At 37.3% G+C, this 15,403-nt stretch overlaps 2 protein-coding genes and 1 non-coding gene across 6 annotated transcripts; 2 read left to right on the top strand and 1 right to left on the bottom strand.

The window, feature by feature from the left end:
• Positions 1-977: 977 nt before the first annotated feature.
• LOC143862694 (peroxygenase-like) lies at positions 978-2,560 on the top strand. The gene is made up of 6 exons (XM_077373769.1): positions 978-1,197; positions 1,330-1,479; positions 1,637-1,722; positions 1,802-1,896; positions 2,002-2,127; positions 2,215-2,560. The coding sequence occupies exons 1-6, from the start codon at positions 1,083-1,085 to the stop codon at positions 2,363-2,365; spliced, it is 723 nt and encodes a 240-aa protein (XP_077229884.1). The 5' UTR covers positions 978-1,082; the 3' UTR covers positions 2,366-2,560.
• On the bottom strand, positions 2,220-12,527 carry LOC143862692 (fanconi anemia group F protein (FANCF)). 4 transcript variants are annotated; one of them, XM_077373766.1, is made up of 10 exons: positions 12,119-12,527; positions 10,828-10,926; positions 10,187-10,659; positions 9,299-9,500; positions 7,792-7,962; positions 7,415-7,515; positions 4,761-4,829; positions 4,612-4,652; positions 4,117-4,217; positions 2,220-3,144 (listed from the first exon to the last, which is right to left on the bottom strand). In XM_077373766.1, exons 1-9 carry the CDS (start codon positions 12,284-12,286, stop codon positions 4,144-4,146), a joined length of 1,398 nt encoding a protein of 465 aa, XP_077229881.1. In that variant the 5' UTR covers positions 12,287-12,527; the 3' UTR covers positions 2,220-3,144; positions 4,117-4,143. The 4 variants fall into 4 exon arrangements, 3 of the variants coding, with proteins under 3 accessions (XP_077229881.1, XP_077229882.1, XP_077229880.1); XM_077373767.1 differs by lacking the exon at positions 2,220-3,144 and having other exon boundaries at positions 3,737-4,217; positions 10,187-10,292; positions 10,365-10,659; XR_013240434.1 differs by lacking the exon at positions 2,220-3,144 and adding an exon at positions 4,949-5,052 and having other exon boundaries at positions 4,201-4,217.
• On the top strand, positions 12,492-12,687 carry LOC143862885 (U2 spliceosomal RNA). The gene has a single exon (XR_013240583.1). It is a non-coding gene; the product is annotated as a U2 spliceosomal RNA (small nuclear RNA).
• Positions 12,688-15,403: the final 2,716 nt, after the last annotated feature.

Here is a 15,403-nt window from a genome sequence, read left to right on the forward strand (position 1 = left end):
GTCATTTTCCGAGGTTCCGAAAGTTTGGCAACAAAACAACCACTTTTGCTACTTTCCAGGGAAAAGGATGCCTTTTCCGTATCCTTTCCGCCCAAATCAGCGCAACTGAACAGACCCGGGTGTACCAACCTATTAAAAACATGAGGAGTAAAATGGTGGGACCCAGCCTATGCATGGTGTGGGTGGAAATTGGGGATCCCACTTTATAAAAAACATGAGGTAAGATGATGGGCCCCACAGTGCATGGGTTTGAGTGGAGTTGGTTGGACCCCATCGTATCAAAAGATGGTATGAAATGGTGGGCCCCAACATATGCATAGGTTTAGGCAGAGATGGAGGGTCTTACACAAGATTGAGTCGGGTTTCAGTTTTTATTTCTTTAAACCCGGCCCTGAGTCGGGTTTTCCAATTTAAAACCCAACCCTATCCAAGACCCCTGATTTCTAAACCTGACCTATGTTATTTTCGGGTTGCGTCGATGCCCGACCCAAGTTGCAGCCCTACAATTGTCTGTACAAAGTATCGTACATACCTGAAGAGGATAATTTCTTTTCCAAAAAGCCAAAAAGTGGCAAAGAAAACGTGCACACCCAAAAAAGAAATAACTGAACACATTTCACTAACAGTTCATTGATTACGACCGTCCATCTAGTGCCGTACAGATTTTCAGCATCAGGATCCGATTACTGAGTGGGGCCCACGATGTAGCCTGATCTATACAAGGTGCCCAACTTTTTCTTTCGGTTTTTGCCCTCGATACTGCACAAGGAGCGTGGGTTTATGGAGTGACTTCACTCATATACCACGTGTCTATGGCTTTAGACAATACAGAAAATGTAACGCAAAGGTGTCACGCTATTGACAACATCCCTGAAGCAGAGTAACATGCGAGAACACACGTATAATAAAAGTTGTATATGCGTGTCCAAGAAACAAAGGCTTGGCCTGTAACCTATCTCACATATATTAACCCATTAGAATGTAAAGAGGTGTCTCGAAATTTGGGTTTCGTGAGGTTGACATTGTTGAGAGAAATACAGCAGAGATATTATAGAAACATTAGAAATACAGCAGAGAAGAAAATGGCAGAAAGTGTGAAGAGCCCAAACGATGCAATGGAGACTGTGGCACTACAGGCACCTGTTACAATGGAAAGGAGGGTCCGAGACGACTTGGAAAAGACACTTCCCAAGCCTTGTAAGCCCTCTCTTCTTCATTCTACTTCATGCTTTTCAACCTTTAATTAATTTTACCTCACCTTATCACGTACCAAAACAAGGGGTTGAAAAATTTATCTACTGATATTGAATTTGTCTTTTATTTTTGTAGACTTGGCTAGAGCCTTAGTTACGCCCGATACGGAACACATTCTAGGCACAGTGGGTCACAATCACTACCAAATGAGTGTGCTTCAACAGCATGTTGCCTTCTTCGACCAAGATGACAACGGAATTGTCTACCCTTGGGAGACTTATACAGGTAACACATTTTTTTTATGCCTTGAAATATTGGTATTTCCACTCCTTTGTGCTTGTCTTTTCTTGACATTAACATAAGCATTTCACCCCCTTTTGTTTGTCTCCATCTCCTATTCTGTCTAATAACAAATAACAAGCACTCGACCCTTTTGTTCTAGGACTCCGGGCAATTGGGTTCAATTTCATTGCATCTGCAATCATGGCCGTTCTTATTAATGGAGCCTTGAGTTACAGTACTCTACCAGTAAGTTCCCAGTTTCTATTTAATGTCACCCTTCTAACTTTATATGGTTTTGACTTAAATCTTGGCATGATTTTTACAGGGGTGGATTCCTTCTCCGTTCTTACCAATATATGTGCACAACATACATAAGTCTAAGCATGGGAGTGACTCAGGAACATATGATACTGAAGGAAGGTAAGATGTTTCTTCATGCTTGCTGTTCAACTAAAATTCAATATTTGGTTGATAAATTCGACCCACTATCGCTCTGATTTGTTTTTTTCATTTGATGGATTCCAGGTTTATGCCTGTGCACTTTGAGAACATGTTCAGTAAGTATGCACTTACAGTACCGGATAAGCTCACGTTTGGGGAGATTTGGCAAATGACTGAGGGGAATAGGGTTGTCAATGACTTTTTTGGAGGGTACGTTCTACTGATTTTTTTTCATTACATAGTTCACTTTTCTTTCTTTTTTTTGGCTTAGGAGTAAGTGAGATTTTGGTGTTGCAGGATTGCGAGCAAGATGGAGTGGGGACTCCTATATGTTCTTGCTAGAGATGAAGAGGGTTTTCTACCTAAAGAAGCAGTGAGACGTTGTTTTGATGGTAGCTTGTTCGAGTTCTGTGCTAAGCAACAAGCTGCGGCTGACAAGATGAGCTAAATTAAGAAGGGGACTTCTTCTTCCTACCTTGTTGATAAATAAGGAAAATAGGAAGTTATGCTGTTTTTCATGTGGATTCTGTACTTATCTCCTACTACGGATCATCGTATTGGAGGTTTACTTATATCTAATTCACACCGATGTTACCAAAATAAGCTCATTGGGCACTTTAATGAAACCAAGTTCAAAATCAAAGCAGCCAAGGCTCAACAGAAGCCAAATACTAATAGATATTTGGTTTGGCAAAGATCTATAACATTTTGAATTTCCAACTAAGGATTGCTACAAAATCCAACTACTAATAGATATCTTATAAGCAAAATTGCATTATGTAACAACCTTCGAAGCTCTTTTATGTTTCTGATAAGCACACACCTCTTATCGGTGCACCATTGTGCCCTGAAATGGATTAGAGAGACTTGAGCTTCCACACCAATTGCCTCAAGCCCATTGTCACTCTTCTTAGTTGAACGCTAGCCAGCGTTACTCCACTCTCTCTACTAGTAACCCTCATGCACCGATCCATGCCCTGCATCCTTTCATGCTCCTTAGAATTGAAATTCTCATCTTGACCTCCTTACCTCTCATCTATGTCAGAGATTGGGTTGAGCTTCAGAAGGCCACGACTACCAATGTTGTTGAACCGTTCTTCCTTCTTCCAAGGGAGTTCTAGAGTTGTGCACAACTCTCTCTCTCTCTCTCTCTCTCTCTCTCTCTCTCTCTCTCTCTCTCTCTCATGGGTCATGACCCAATGTCGTCCTCATCCATTTCCTTTAGCTCTGGATTTGAACAGGGTAAAGGTAATGACAATATGAGCATCTCACTTCATGTTTGTGTCCAAAAAAATTCTCACTTTGTGGTAAAGGGCCCAATGAAATTGCTGTCTTTCGGGAAAAAAGTGGGGAGATTAGCTTTGGAAACTTGGCAAAAATTATTCCAAAACCATGTATATTGTTACATTACATCATGGCTACTGATATTGGCACTACCATGTTTTAATAATTGCACTAACTCATCTTGTCGTTTACTATTTATACAGCTGTCATAGGTTTATGAGTTCCCAAAAAGCTCTCAAAAGCCAATTAAAACAGAAAAAAATACAAGCCAAGTTTGTGCAATTATTAGAACATGGCAGTGTTGATATAATATCAGTAGGCCTACACCATACTCCTTATTTTGGACCACCTGTCTTCTGCTGTGATGTTTGAAGAGGTTTATTAAGAAAACAGGAAATGTGCCGGTGAATGACTCATCACTCCACCCATTCTTTCTTTTTCATCAGTTAACAAGAAAAGAAAAGAGGAAGCACATGTGACCTAGGCCCATGTGGTACACGATTCAATGACCATACCATTCATTTAGTCTCTCTCAGCCAAGCAACAAAAATTCACTAATCCAACTACCCAAATCAAATGGATCGGTGGCAGGCAAATGAGTAGTTACATAAAAAATATGGACAGCAGTCCACAGTGACATAGGAAACATCTACTAATCGAAAGCCCAGTTCGTTTTGGATTTTGAGAATTGATTTTGAGTCCAATAAACAGTTAATAATCAGTTCAGGATTCAAAATTAAATGCAATTTTGAGTCCAATATGCAGTTTTGGGCTAAAAATCAATTCTCAAATTCCAAAAAGAGCAGGGCCTCAAACTGGTTAGTTTCATATTTTTTCTATTTTTTTCTTTTATGTTTGTTAAACCAAGTGAAAATCTGAAGAAGTTGGAACTTGAATGACTAGAATGTTTGAAACCTGAATTCTGAGGTTTCGGTGTTGTTATCAGCCATTCAAATTTAGATTTGGACCTCGAACGTGGAAGATGTAGAGACACCAAATCCGTTCAGCAATTTCACCTGCAAATACACAAAACCAATGTATATTAGTTGTACTTTTGGTCATTCTCTGCACCAATTTCACATGCACTCTGTGATGTAATAAAACAAGGGAAAAGTAAATTATTTGTTCAGGGTTGAAGAATTTTTCATGGGAGATTGTACTGATTTTATCATTATTGTATGCAAAAATTGTTTGACTTGTAAACGACGGTCCAGATCATCTAATCAGTTTTTTTCTATTATATGGCATTTCCATATAGGGGCCCCACCAGATAAACAGTCCTGATCATGCTAGTGTCACATTGGTTGCTTCTCCTAACTCAAAATGCTTAAAATCAGAATTTTGAGCCAAGAATGATAAACAAAAGCACTTCAAAATATAAAACTAATAATGTGCATTTCATTAACTTACAGTCTGTGTGCTCCTTTCCATCCTGACCACAAGTGCAGATTCTACAAGAAGAAAACATGGAAAAAGTAAAAATAAGGGTAGAGATGTTATTCCATAAATATCTCCATAAAGGAACAACTCTCAAATAAGAAAAAATTTGAAGGCAAAACCTGATAGTGGAAGAATCTCGTTCCATCTGCTTCTCTATTTCGTTCAAATACAATCTGAACAAGGTTGACCTGCAAGTCCAATTGCAACCATCTCTAACCGTTCAAGCAAAGGAGCCATTCAAAGAAAAAAAAAACCCATTAAAGAAAAAGTGTTGTCAACACAATGATGAAAATTATACAACTTTCACCTTCTGACTGCAAGAAATATCTTCTTTTTCTAGTATGCAGGCTTTATATGAAGAAAAAAGCAAGCTTATTCCCACTCTTCAAAAACACCCAAGACATGGAGAAGCTGAGAATGCATTTTGGCATGTGAAGGATTAGAACATGAGAGTACGTCTAATTGAATACCTTACGTTTATTGAAAGTGAAATGTCACAGGACAATTTTGACAAAACATATACAACTGCGAGCTGCATATTAGAAGGTGAATTATGAAGAACAGTGACTACTGTAAATTGAAAATAGAAAAGAATGAAACAGATTGTTGGTGAGAAGTTGTGCATCAATTTGACCTAAGAACGGAGAATGGGCCTGATAAAAAAACTTTTTAAGGACATGTAGTACCTCCTCTAATGAAAATGGGAATAGAAGTTCGGTTGGAAGCTTTGACAAAATTGAAATTTGAATATTATCAAATTTGGATGTTTATTGATGTCAAGGTGGGCCTGGAAGAACAATGGCTATAGTCAACTCTATCTAATTACCCGAACTAAGCTCTTTTCAGTTGGTAAGAAGAAATACCAAAAGCAAAATCTAGATGTCCTCTGGCTGGCAAGTTTCCAACTCAGGACTGGACCCTGCTGGCAAAATTGGTCAGCCACTTTAAATTAGTTGATTTCATCAGGGATCGGGGAGATTCTTTATAAGATAGAATGGTCTTGATCTTAACCATTGGAAATATCAAACATATATCGGCAGCTATTTTATGAGAAGTTGAGAACACATAAAATAATGCATAAGAAATATAAAGATTTGCATAAATTGCATTAAAACGGTGGGTAAAAAACTAAGAGAGCAGTTTAGAAAATATAACACAGGTATAAAAAAAATTAAGTTTATTAAGTTAAGGTAGAGTTAACTGTTCAAAATAAGGAAAAAAAAAAGTAGAAATATAAAATGATAGCAAGAAATACATGAACTGATAGACAATTAACGAAATTTGCCACAGTGATTTGTCTGCCCCAAGATAGCCAATTAATAAACGAGTTAGCTGTAAAGAACAACACTTATGCAAGGCTCCATATTATGGTCTTAAATCAGGTAGTAGAAATGACCAAAATCTTAACCCCTTTAAATGTTCATACTTGTTGGATATAGTGTATTGCCTAAGGGCATAGTTGTCATTTTTTGTACTTATCCTATTTAATATAAATACACAAGTGAGGGGGAGATTTTCCCAACTCACTTTTCTCTTCTCTCCATTCTCTCTCAACAATACTGATCCTAAAAATGAATATTCTGTAAAAATACAGCAATCTTTTTTCTTTTTTAAAAAAAATTAAAAATACAGCAATCTTAGTTAACCAGAATAAAGCTTGATGTTGCTAATCTTTGCTCTCGTGACACACTATCCAATGTTTCTCACTGTTACGAGATACGAAGTTTATATCGCTTTTGTATAGCTTTTACATGTGTTTTTCGGTTATTCGTGAGCAGTTAGGATGGGCCCCATCATAATGGGTGACCTAGTGGCAACAATTGTAATTTATTTAAAGTGGTTATTATGTAAGCATCTATGGAGGTCATTGGGTTTGTACTCTCAACTTCTCAAGCCCTAAAACTTCATCTCCTCTAATAGCTCCCTCTGCATTTCAGCCTCCTTTCCTTCTTGTCTACACCAAATCTCACTGGGTGAGATTTCAAATTTCTTCTTAACACTCATTAACAAATTTAACTGGTATAATTTCAAGTTAAGTATGAAAATCGAAAAATATGCATTGTTCCAAAATATTTAACACACATAATTAGGCATCACTTCCTTGAACAAATCATTTTTTGTCTGAAATGAATTGGAAATGGCAATGTTGTAGGTGTGGCAAATTATGAATTAGAAAAGCAAACCTCATTTAACAAGTCCTGGTCCAAACTATTATAATCTAATGTTTGTCAGCCTAATAGAATTAGCTCCTTTTTTCCTATATTCTTTAAATGTTTCTTCCTTATATTATCCCAGGGTTGAATGAAGCGGGAGCGGAAGGATAAGTGACAGTTCTCGAACAATTTGAGAAGAATGAGAAGTTTTGAAGCATCTACAATTTTACTGGCTGTACAAATGTGAACTTAGAATTTTCAACAAGAGGAACAAATTAGTGCTCAACTATCAAGTGGTGATGGGACGTGGGGCCAAGCTTTCCCATTGCCTTCTAAAGTAATCACATGCACATCTATGTGTTAGGTCTCACATCCATCCCCATTATATGTGTGTGCATATATGTGAATATATATCTATGCAGATGTGTGTATGTATGCATGTATGCATAATTCAGAAACAATATGAATTATGTATTGGTGAAAAATCCATAAATATTGCCAAAGTAAAAATTCATGGATGTGCAGTGCAATGCATATCACGTAGAAACTATAGCCATCATCAATCAGATTGGACGGTATCAGTTCCATATGCATAATATTAATGAGAAAAAATGCATTACCACAAAGGAATTGCTGCCGCTACAAGGACAGGGGCTAAACTCCACAACTGATGAAGCTGAGTTCCCAGCAACATCGTTAAGTACTCAAGAATGTCATTGTCCTATTCCAGAACAAAAATGAAAATAGGAATCGGAAAAGCCAAAAAATTCTTGTATGAAAAAAAAAAGAACATTTAATATGAGAGCACTGTGAAAAGATAGTGTGCTAGAACACAGCAATACAAATTAAGCAGTGTTAGAAAAAACTTTAAACAGGATTACCATTAAGAAAACAGCTAACTCATTTAACAAGCTTCCCTACAGTAGTTACATGGGAATTACTTTTCACAAACTAAACAAAAGGCCCCACTCAAAAAAAAAAAGAACATGAAAAGTACCTTTGAATCCATGGTTTTCTCTTTAGAATGAGGAGGGTGAGATTTCCCCTCGAGCAAGTTGTGCACATCATAATATTGCTTATAAATAGGGATGGGATCATGAGAAACTGACATTAAGTGTTCAATTACACAGCTCCATCTGCTTGAAAGAATGCCTAATAATGAGAGCTCCTGTGGCAACATATTTATCAGTGACGCTTCAGATAATGCATGGAGACAAAACCCACTACTATCTAATTTGAAAACAAGTCAGGACTGACCAAATCAGATTTTTTTCAGGAGGTGCATTCAACGTAATAGATATCAGGAAACTGAATGATATTAAAGAATTCTAAGCACAATTACATGCATTAAACAGTTAATTATGATTTTTTTATGATTAAACAGTTAATTGCAAAAATTAACATGATTTTCTTCTATTATGATGTTCTACTTGTGTATAGACACAGGTGGTTTGAATGGCCTTAATGTGACTTTTAGTTGCCTTGCATTGAAGGAAAGGGAAAACTTGATTTTATTTTCTAAGGTATCCACACTATAATACACCTGAAAATTCTCATATTTAAAAAATAAAAATTGCAACTCATGCATGCATTATTTGATAATGCGGGATAGGTTTTTGAGAGTCAAAAGGCATTATTTCTGGAGTGCCCGGTGAGAACTGCTTGTGTAAAAGAAAGTTTTGCTACTCTCAGAGAGTAATATATTAATCTTTGGTTTTAATGAATCAAATATATTAACATTTACTAAGGAATCATTTCTAGAAGCATATAGCTGTTGCAGCCACTTCCTTCAATCATTGACGGTGGTGATTTAGAAAATCTAAAAACTTCTTAGTTATCAGAATAATAATTGAAGAGAATTTTAGAATTCTTCATAGAAAAGCATAAATGTTTTACCAGAGAAAAATTGCCTTATTGATTGTTTAGAATAGGTGTACTGTAAATATAAGTACACTTATTTGGTACAGCAAAGATTATTACATCAAGTTCAATTTGACTGCAGCTTTTAGGGTTTAGACATCCATCTTCGAGTCAATCATCCAACACTTGGCCGGAGGAATTAGGAAGAGGTTCATTTCGGAATCAGAGAAGAATAAAAATACAAGTAAAAAGGCCCTAGGAAGCATCCGTATAATTATGTTGGAATAGAAGTGTTATTCCTTTCAAAGTTGATTTCTCCTGTAAGTTACAACTGACAAAATTGCAGGAGAAATGAACCTACGTTAAACACTCTGCTTGGTGACGTTAAGGATTCTATGTTCATAATTTATGTATTTGATTCATTCAATTTGTGCTGTCACGACACCGCAATTTCATCAGCATCACCGTCAAACTTGCATATCTTTCCAATGTAAGCGTACTCAGGAGGCATCATGATATTATGTACGAATACAATAATTGAATTAAAATCCAATATCATCGAACAAATTCAAGTCTCTAAGAAGTACTATAACACAGATTTAAAGACCATTTCATCTCAACAATTAACAATAGATTCAACTTACTATGATTTCAAGCAAATTGTCATTATGGGCTTCAGTTGAAACTTTCAATGGCTCAAACACCTGAAGCCACTGAACCTTGGGGGCAGAAAAAATCAAGTTGGCACCTGAGACCAATCTAATAGTTCTCTTGTCAAGCAAATATGACAGATTACTTGATCTCCACTTGTTCCAAAGAACATATCCCTTAAACTTATCTGCACGCCTGATTGGAAGCACCATATATTAGTTTTCTTACCATAAGCTTACTTGCAAGAATAAATGGTACAGATTTTCTGAGCAAGACTTACAATCTAGAGACAACTGGGTAATAACTGGTCAAGTCAGACCCAACTTACTTGCAAGAATAAATGATACACATTTTCTGAGCAAGACTTACAATCTAGAGACAATTGGGTAATAGCTGGTCAAGTCAGAGCCCAATGAGTTTGATTAATGAAACCTAGCACAAGATAAAGAGTGCACTCCAAAGGAAATCTAAGCAAACTAATGAAAGAAAATACCAAGGACTGCCATGAAATCGATGATGAGGAAATGGATAATGATGAAACGAGTAAAGCAAATGAATTTAGCTCCAACAATCTATGTATTAAGCTTTGACTTGCGGAGAGGCAAGTAGATTCAGGCAATCAAGTGCCCACATACGCAAGGTAGTCCCTTGTTGCTTCCATAACATGTAAAACATGCACCATGAGCAGAAATAGTTCACACTTCGCAGCATCAAAAGCTTCATCACTTCAATAGAAAACAATAATGGCTTGATACTTAGGTTGTACACTCTACACAAAAAGTTCACCCTGTTTGAAAATTTTCGAGTAACAATTTATGGAAATGAAATGCCAAAAAGGGTCATTTACAATGTCAAAAAGATCTGAAGAATAGCCTACTTACACTAGAGAAATGTCATTGCATGATTGCTCTCCCGATAGGCTATTGCCAGATCCAACCCCCTTTTCCCTTGTAACAATCTCTGAGAGAACATCCAAGCCTATCTCAACTGTAGACATGCACGATATGACAGTCTGCCTCTTCAAAAGCTCTTGAATAATAAATCTCGAATGATTCTCACCAGTGTGTTCCTTTGTCTTCATATTTGAAATAGTGAGAGGAGATTTGGGATCTATGACAGTGTCTCTATGGCCATCAGGACTCAGACTTAGTGATGTTATCTGATGCATCAACTTGTCAATGTATACACTAAGGCTATCATATCCTGATTTACTGAGGTCATCAAGATCCATCTCGATAGTTGCAGTCAGAAGAGAACCGAGATGTTCGTCTCTTAATGGCATGTTCTGAAGTAAATGTCCTAAAACAAAGTTTCTGGCTCTAGCAAGAGTTGCAGAAGACAGATGTGCAAGACCCTGAAGTATAGAACTAACAATGAGAGATATAGAGCAAAGAACATTCTCTAGATAATCAAGTAGTAAAGTGGGGCCCAAGTTAATATTCAAGAACAAAGATATCCTGGATAGTTGGAGTTTCTCTAATTTCACAAAAAAAGAAGAAGAAAGAGATAAAACATCCATCACCTGAGGGAAAAGAGGATTGGAGGTTAATTCAAGTAAGGCTGCATCCAATTCCTTCATTAATTCATGATAATTGTCTGAGCTCTGTAGGAGAGTAAAGACCTGCTCAATAACAACCAGAATATTACTGTTGCAAAACAATTGGAAGACTAACTGAAGAAAATAGAAACACACTACACATAACCTATTACTGCACCCCGAGCATAAGGAAAGAAATTAAACACAAATATGAAGCATAAGAGCAAAAAATAATCATAATGTGAACCTAGCATGAGTTTCCAACAAATAAGAAATAACTCAACAATCTTATTTAGGACCACTTTGGATACATCTACAAATTATTTGCATATATTCTTACATGCAAGTGGTTTTGAAGTTAAATATGACTATCTGCAAATAATGGTCATGATAGCCTTAGAAATTATATATTTAATATCTCCTCCTTCCTTGTTCGATTGTTTTATTTCATTTCATAAAAAATATATTTAATGGCTTCCAAGGACGCCTTAATGTCCTATTTGCATAATCTTATCTGCAAATAAGAAGCAATTTTTTGAGGTATCCGAGGAGGCCCTGTTATTTAGGGCCCCTTTGGATATATCTAAAAATTATTTGTATATAATCTTTATATGCACAAGTGTTTTTGGAGTTAAATATGATTATCTGCAAATATTGGTTATAATAGCTTTAGAAATGATATATTTAATGGCTTCCAAACAGGCCTTAATGTCATATTCGCATAATCTTATTTGCAAATAAGAACCAATTTTGGTGGCATCTAAAGAGGCTCTAAAGTTTTAATGTTATTTTGCTTATCTTGGTGTTTTGGGTCTTAAAACTATTCTTGTTTCTACCTTTTATGAATAATAAAATGTCGATATCGCCAATTAGAAAAATTGTCGGTATCAATAGCATATGATTTTAAAATAGAAAAACTATCAAAGCCATTGCACCACACAAAATTTAACATTGTAACTGCCTAACAAAACATAGATCAATATAGAAAAGGAGTGAATATTCGAGCAAAAATGAAAGAAATAGGATCATAAGAAGGTCAAAAAACATATCCAGGGATACAGTTTCACTAGAATTCTTGAATTTTAGTAAAAGAACAACCAACCCATTTCATGATATCAAGCATAAAATTTACCACCAAACAGCAAACATAATGAAAAAGGAAAATTTCAGAAAAAAAAAAACAAAATGAAGAGCATTTAACTTTCAAATAGACCCCAATGTATGAAACAACTGAATTGTGAAGCATAAACAAAGAAAAATAAAGAAGGGCACATACATTTTCGAAAAATATGCCCCATTGTATAGCTTTCTTGATATTTTCAGAGTCCCACACGGCGGGAAGACCCGATGACTGATACCCAGAAGCGAGAATTAAAATATCTACGAACCCTTTAACCAAATTCACGACATCTTCCAGAGAAATATCTGGATAAGACCATCCCATCTTTCACAAAATCCAGACGATTTTATTCCAGGACATTCATCGTTCTAAGTTGGAGATTTAACAGCGTTTTGATTGAATGTAAAAGAGGGGTTTGGGGTATGTAGACCTGTAGACTCGTATGGATGTTTAGTCCCACATCGGATGGGAATGAAGACTTGGGGAGAGAGCTTGTGTATAAACTGGGCAGGGAGAGTTGAGAGAAAGCATACCTTTCTCGGCCTTTTGGCTAAGATCAAGTGTAGTATCTGTTCTTATCAGTTTAATATCTGATACGTGGTCCATCGGATCACATGATATTAATCTAATTTTTTGTGGGGAAGGGCCCACCACAATAGCTTGCTATTGGGGTCCTTGAGCGTCGCCTATGCGTTGCACTACTGCACAGGCCTGGCGCACCCCAACCAAAGCAAAATCAAATTGTTGTATATTTGTATTTTCATATTTAAAGTACTTGGAAAAAGGTTTTAATGAGAAACATGTCTCAAAATAGAGGGAGGGATCTTGTGCAATTAAGAAAGGCACCAAAGAACTCTCTACGTGAACCTTTGTTGGGTCACGATCATCCATGAGCCCTGGGTGTGGGGCCTACCTAGACTGATTTTCACAACCATTGCTTTTAGATCTTTGAAGGAAGCGGACACCATAAAAAGTGTATTTGAGCTCAATTTCTGCTAGGATCCAAGACATTTTCGAAGTTCTAGATGATCCTAACCTCTTAGAATGGTAGAGATTTTTTATGAGGTGTCATTGTAGTAGATTGGAGGGTTAGGATCATCCGACGGAAATGATTTTTTTGGGGCACAACCTATATACATTGAGGCTCAACAAATGAACGGTTTGGATCTTCCAACAAAGTGGCCTCCAATATATTTTCTACATTTGTTCGGTTGTTGGGTCTTTGAACAAGTAAGGCCCCCACCTATACTTATTCTCACATCTATTCTCTCTTTGAATGTGAATCCTTTGAATGTGAATCCTTAGTAATGAATGGTTTAGATCTTTGAAGAAGGTGGATACCGAAAAAAGTGTATTTAGAAAAAAAAAATCATTTGAGCTCACTTTCTTAGAAGATCCAAACCCTCCATTTGTTTTGGTCCAATACACACAGGCCTTGCCATAAAATTCATCTCCCTAAGATGATCTTAACTCTCAGGACCGTAGAGATTTTTATGAGTTGTTGTCGTAGTAGATTGGAGGGTTAGGATTTTCCGGTTGAGATGATCTGGGGCACAGCCTATATACGTTAAGGCTCAACAAATGAACTGCTTGCAAGCCTCCCCCCCACACGCGCGCGCACACACACACACACAACAACCACGCACCTACACTCACACCAAAAAAAAAAACTAGAATATATAAAAACAATCACCAATCTAGAGGGACTTTTAGCACCAAATAAACAAGTACAAGCGCGCATCAAGATAGCGAACAAGGTAACTTTAGTTCATATTTTATCTGTGATCACGGAGGAACTCCACAAAAGGTTCGTAAAACTAAGGGAACCTCGAGCACCATTGTGGGTTGTAGATTGCCCAATTAAAGTGGCGACGAATCTAATCTAATCTAACTACTATATATAAAGGCAAAATGATGGGTTAATATGTTCCACCCTTTGTCGTTATTTTCGCTTGTGTCCCACTTTTGATCTGATATCTAACATCCGGCTCTATGAGAAATTATTTAAGGGCAAAATCGTAATCTACATACGAAAAGTACCGACACAGAGTACCTGTTTATGACAATTACAGCAAAAAACTACCAAGAAGAGGCAAAGACATATGACAATGACGAAAGAACTAATTTATATTATTCATGCAGGACACTTGCAAAATATTGATGGATTCCGGACACCTAGGGCTGCAACTCGGGTCGGGCGGGTCGAGTTTTGGAGAACCCAACCCTATCCAAGAAATATCTCAGGTCGGGTCGGGTCGGGTTTTTTTTTCGAAAAACCCACGATTCCCAAACCCGGCCCTACCCATGATAAATCTCGGGTCAGGTCGGGTCGGGTCGGGTTTTTTCACGTTGACGCAATTTTTTAAGGAAAATTCTTGTTTGGCAAGGCACGTGGGTTTTACACTTTTAACTTTTAACTAACAATAGAAAAAAATGTACATACTATAACTTATGTAACTCGGGTCGGGTCGGGTCGGTCTCCTTCAAACCCGGCTCGGCCCGAGATTCATGCGGGCTTTTGAATGCTCAACCCGGCTCGGCCCGAGATTCATGCGGGCTTTTGAATGCTCAACCCGGCTCGACCCGAGACCCATGAAACTTGAACCCAACTCAGGCTATTTTCGGGTCGGGTCGATGCGGGTCGGGTAAAACCCGGCTCGAGTTGCAGCCCTACGGACACCTAAAGAGGAACAACAATTATGGAAACCCCTATTGATTGGAGGGCTAGGATCAACCTATGGAAATGGTTTTACGGGCACAACCGATTGATGTAGTGTTCCATCACACGAGCGGTTTAGATTAACATATAACCTTCTATAGATCGGAGGGTTCAGATCAACCTATGAAAATTATTTTTGGGGCACAACCTATGTAGGAAGTGACCCATCCAAAAGAAATTTATTTTCTTTTTATCTGGGATTTACACGTCAGCATTACTCTTTTACCATTAACCCCTTTGCTGATATTTAACATATATCTCTATGAGAAATTATTTCAGGGTAAAATCATAATCTACATATGAAAGTACCGACACAGGGTACGGGCCATACCGTACATTTTAATAGAGTGAGGGGTGCGATCATCAAAATACGATGAACAGTGCCATTATAAAATATGGTAGTGAGGACATTAGCAGTATATATAATTTCAAATCGTCATTGTTACTTGGATGTTCCCACGCATGTCGGGTTCAACCCGAATTTGGGTTAGCTCGGGTAAAGCTTTTTCGCAAATTGAGTTGGGTCTGGTTGGACTGTCGGGCAACCGGACCCGACCCGAAACCCGAATTTGGGTTCCATCTGAAGAAGTTCTGTATATTTGTGTTTTTCTTTTTCAACATTAAAATAGTCTCCACAGTTCACAATGGACGGTTTGGATAATCCTATGGTGCGGGCCATACCGTACTTGAATAAAGTGAGGAGTGTGATCATCAAAATATAG

The sequence above is a fragment of the Tasmannia lanceolata genome, unplaced genomic scaffold (assembly GCF_043159265.1).
Source record: "Tasmannia lanceolata isolate RefF3 unplaced genomic scaffold, GAP_Taslan_0.1 ptg000037l, whole genome shotgun sequence".
NCBI classification, from domain to species: Eukaryota; Viridiplantae; Streptophyta; class Magnoliopsida; order Canellales; family Winteraceae; genus Tasmannia; species Tasmannia lanceolata.

Coding starts and splice junctions, on each gene's coding strand:
- LOC143862694 (XM_077373769.1), top strand. CDS start 1,083: ATGGCAGAAAGTGTGAAGAGCCCAAACGATGCAATGGAGACTGTGGCA. Junction 1,897..2,001: donor ACATATGATACTGAAGGAAG/GTAAGATGTTTC, acceptor GATGGATTCCAG/GTTTATGCCTGTGCACTTTG. Junction 2,128..2,214: donor GTCAATGACTTTTTTGGAGG/GTACGTTCTACT, acceptor TTGGTGTTGCAG/GATTGCGAGCAAGATGGAGT.
- LOC143862692 (XM_077373766.1), bottom strand. CDS start 12,286: ATGGGATGGTCTTATCCAGATATTTCTCTGGAAGATGTCGTGAATTTG. Junction 10,660..10,827: donor CCAATCCTCTTTTCCCTCAG/GTGATGGATGTT, acceptor TCTATACTTCAG/GGTCTTGCACATCTGTCTTC. Junction 4,653..4,760: donor CGAGATTCTTCCACTATCAG/GTTTTGCCTTCA, acceptor TTCTTCTTGTAG/AATCTGCACTTGTGGTCAGG.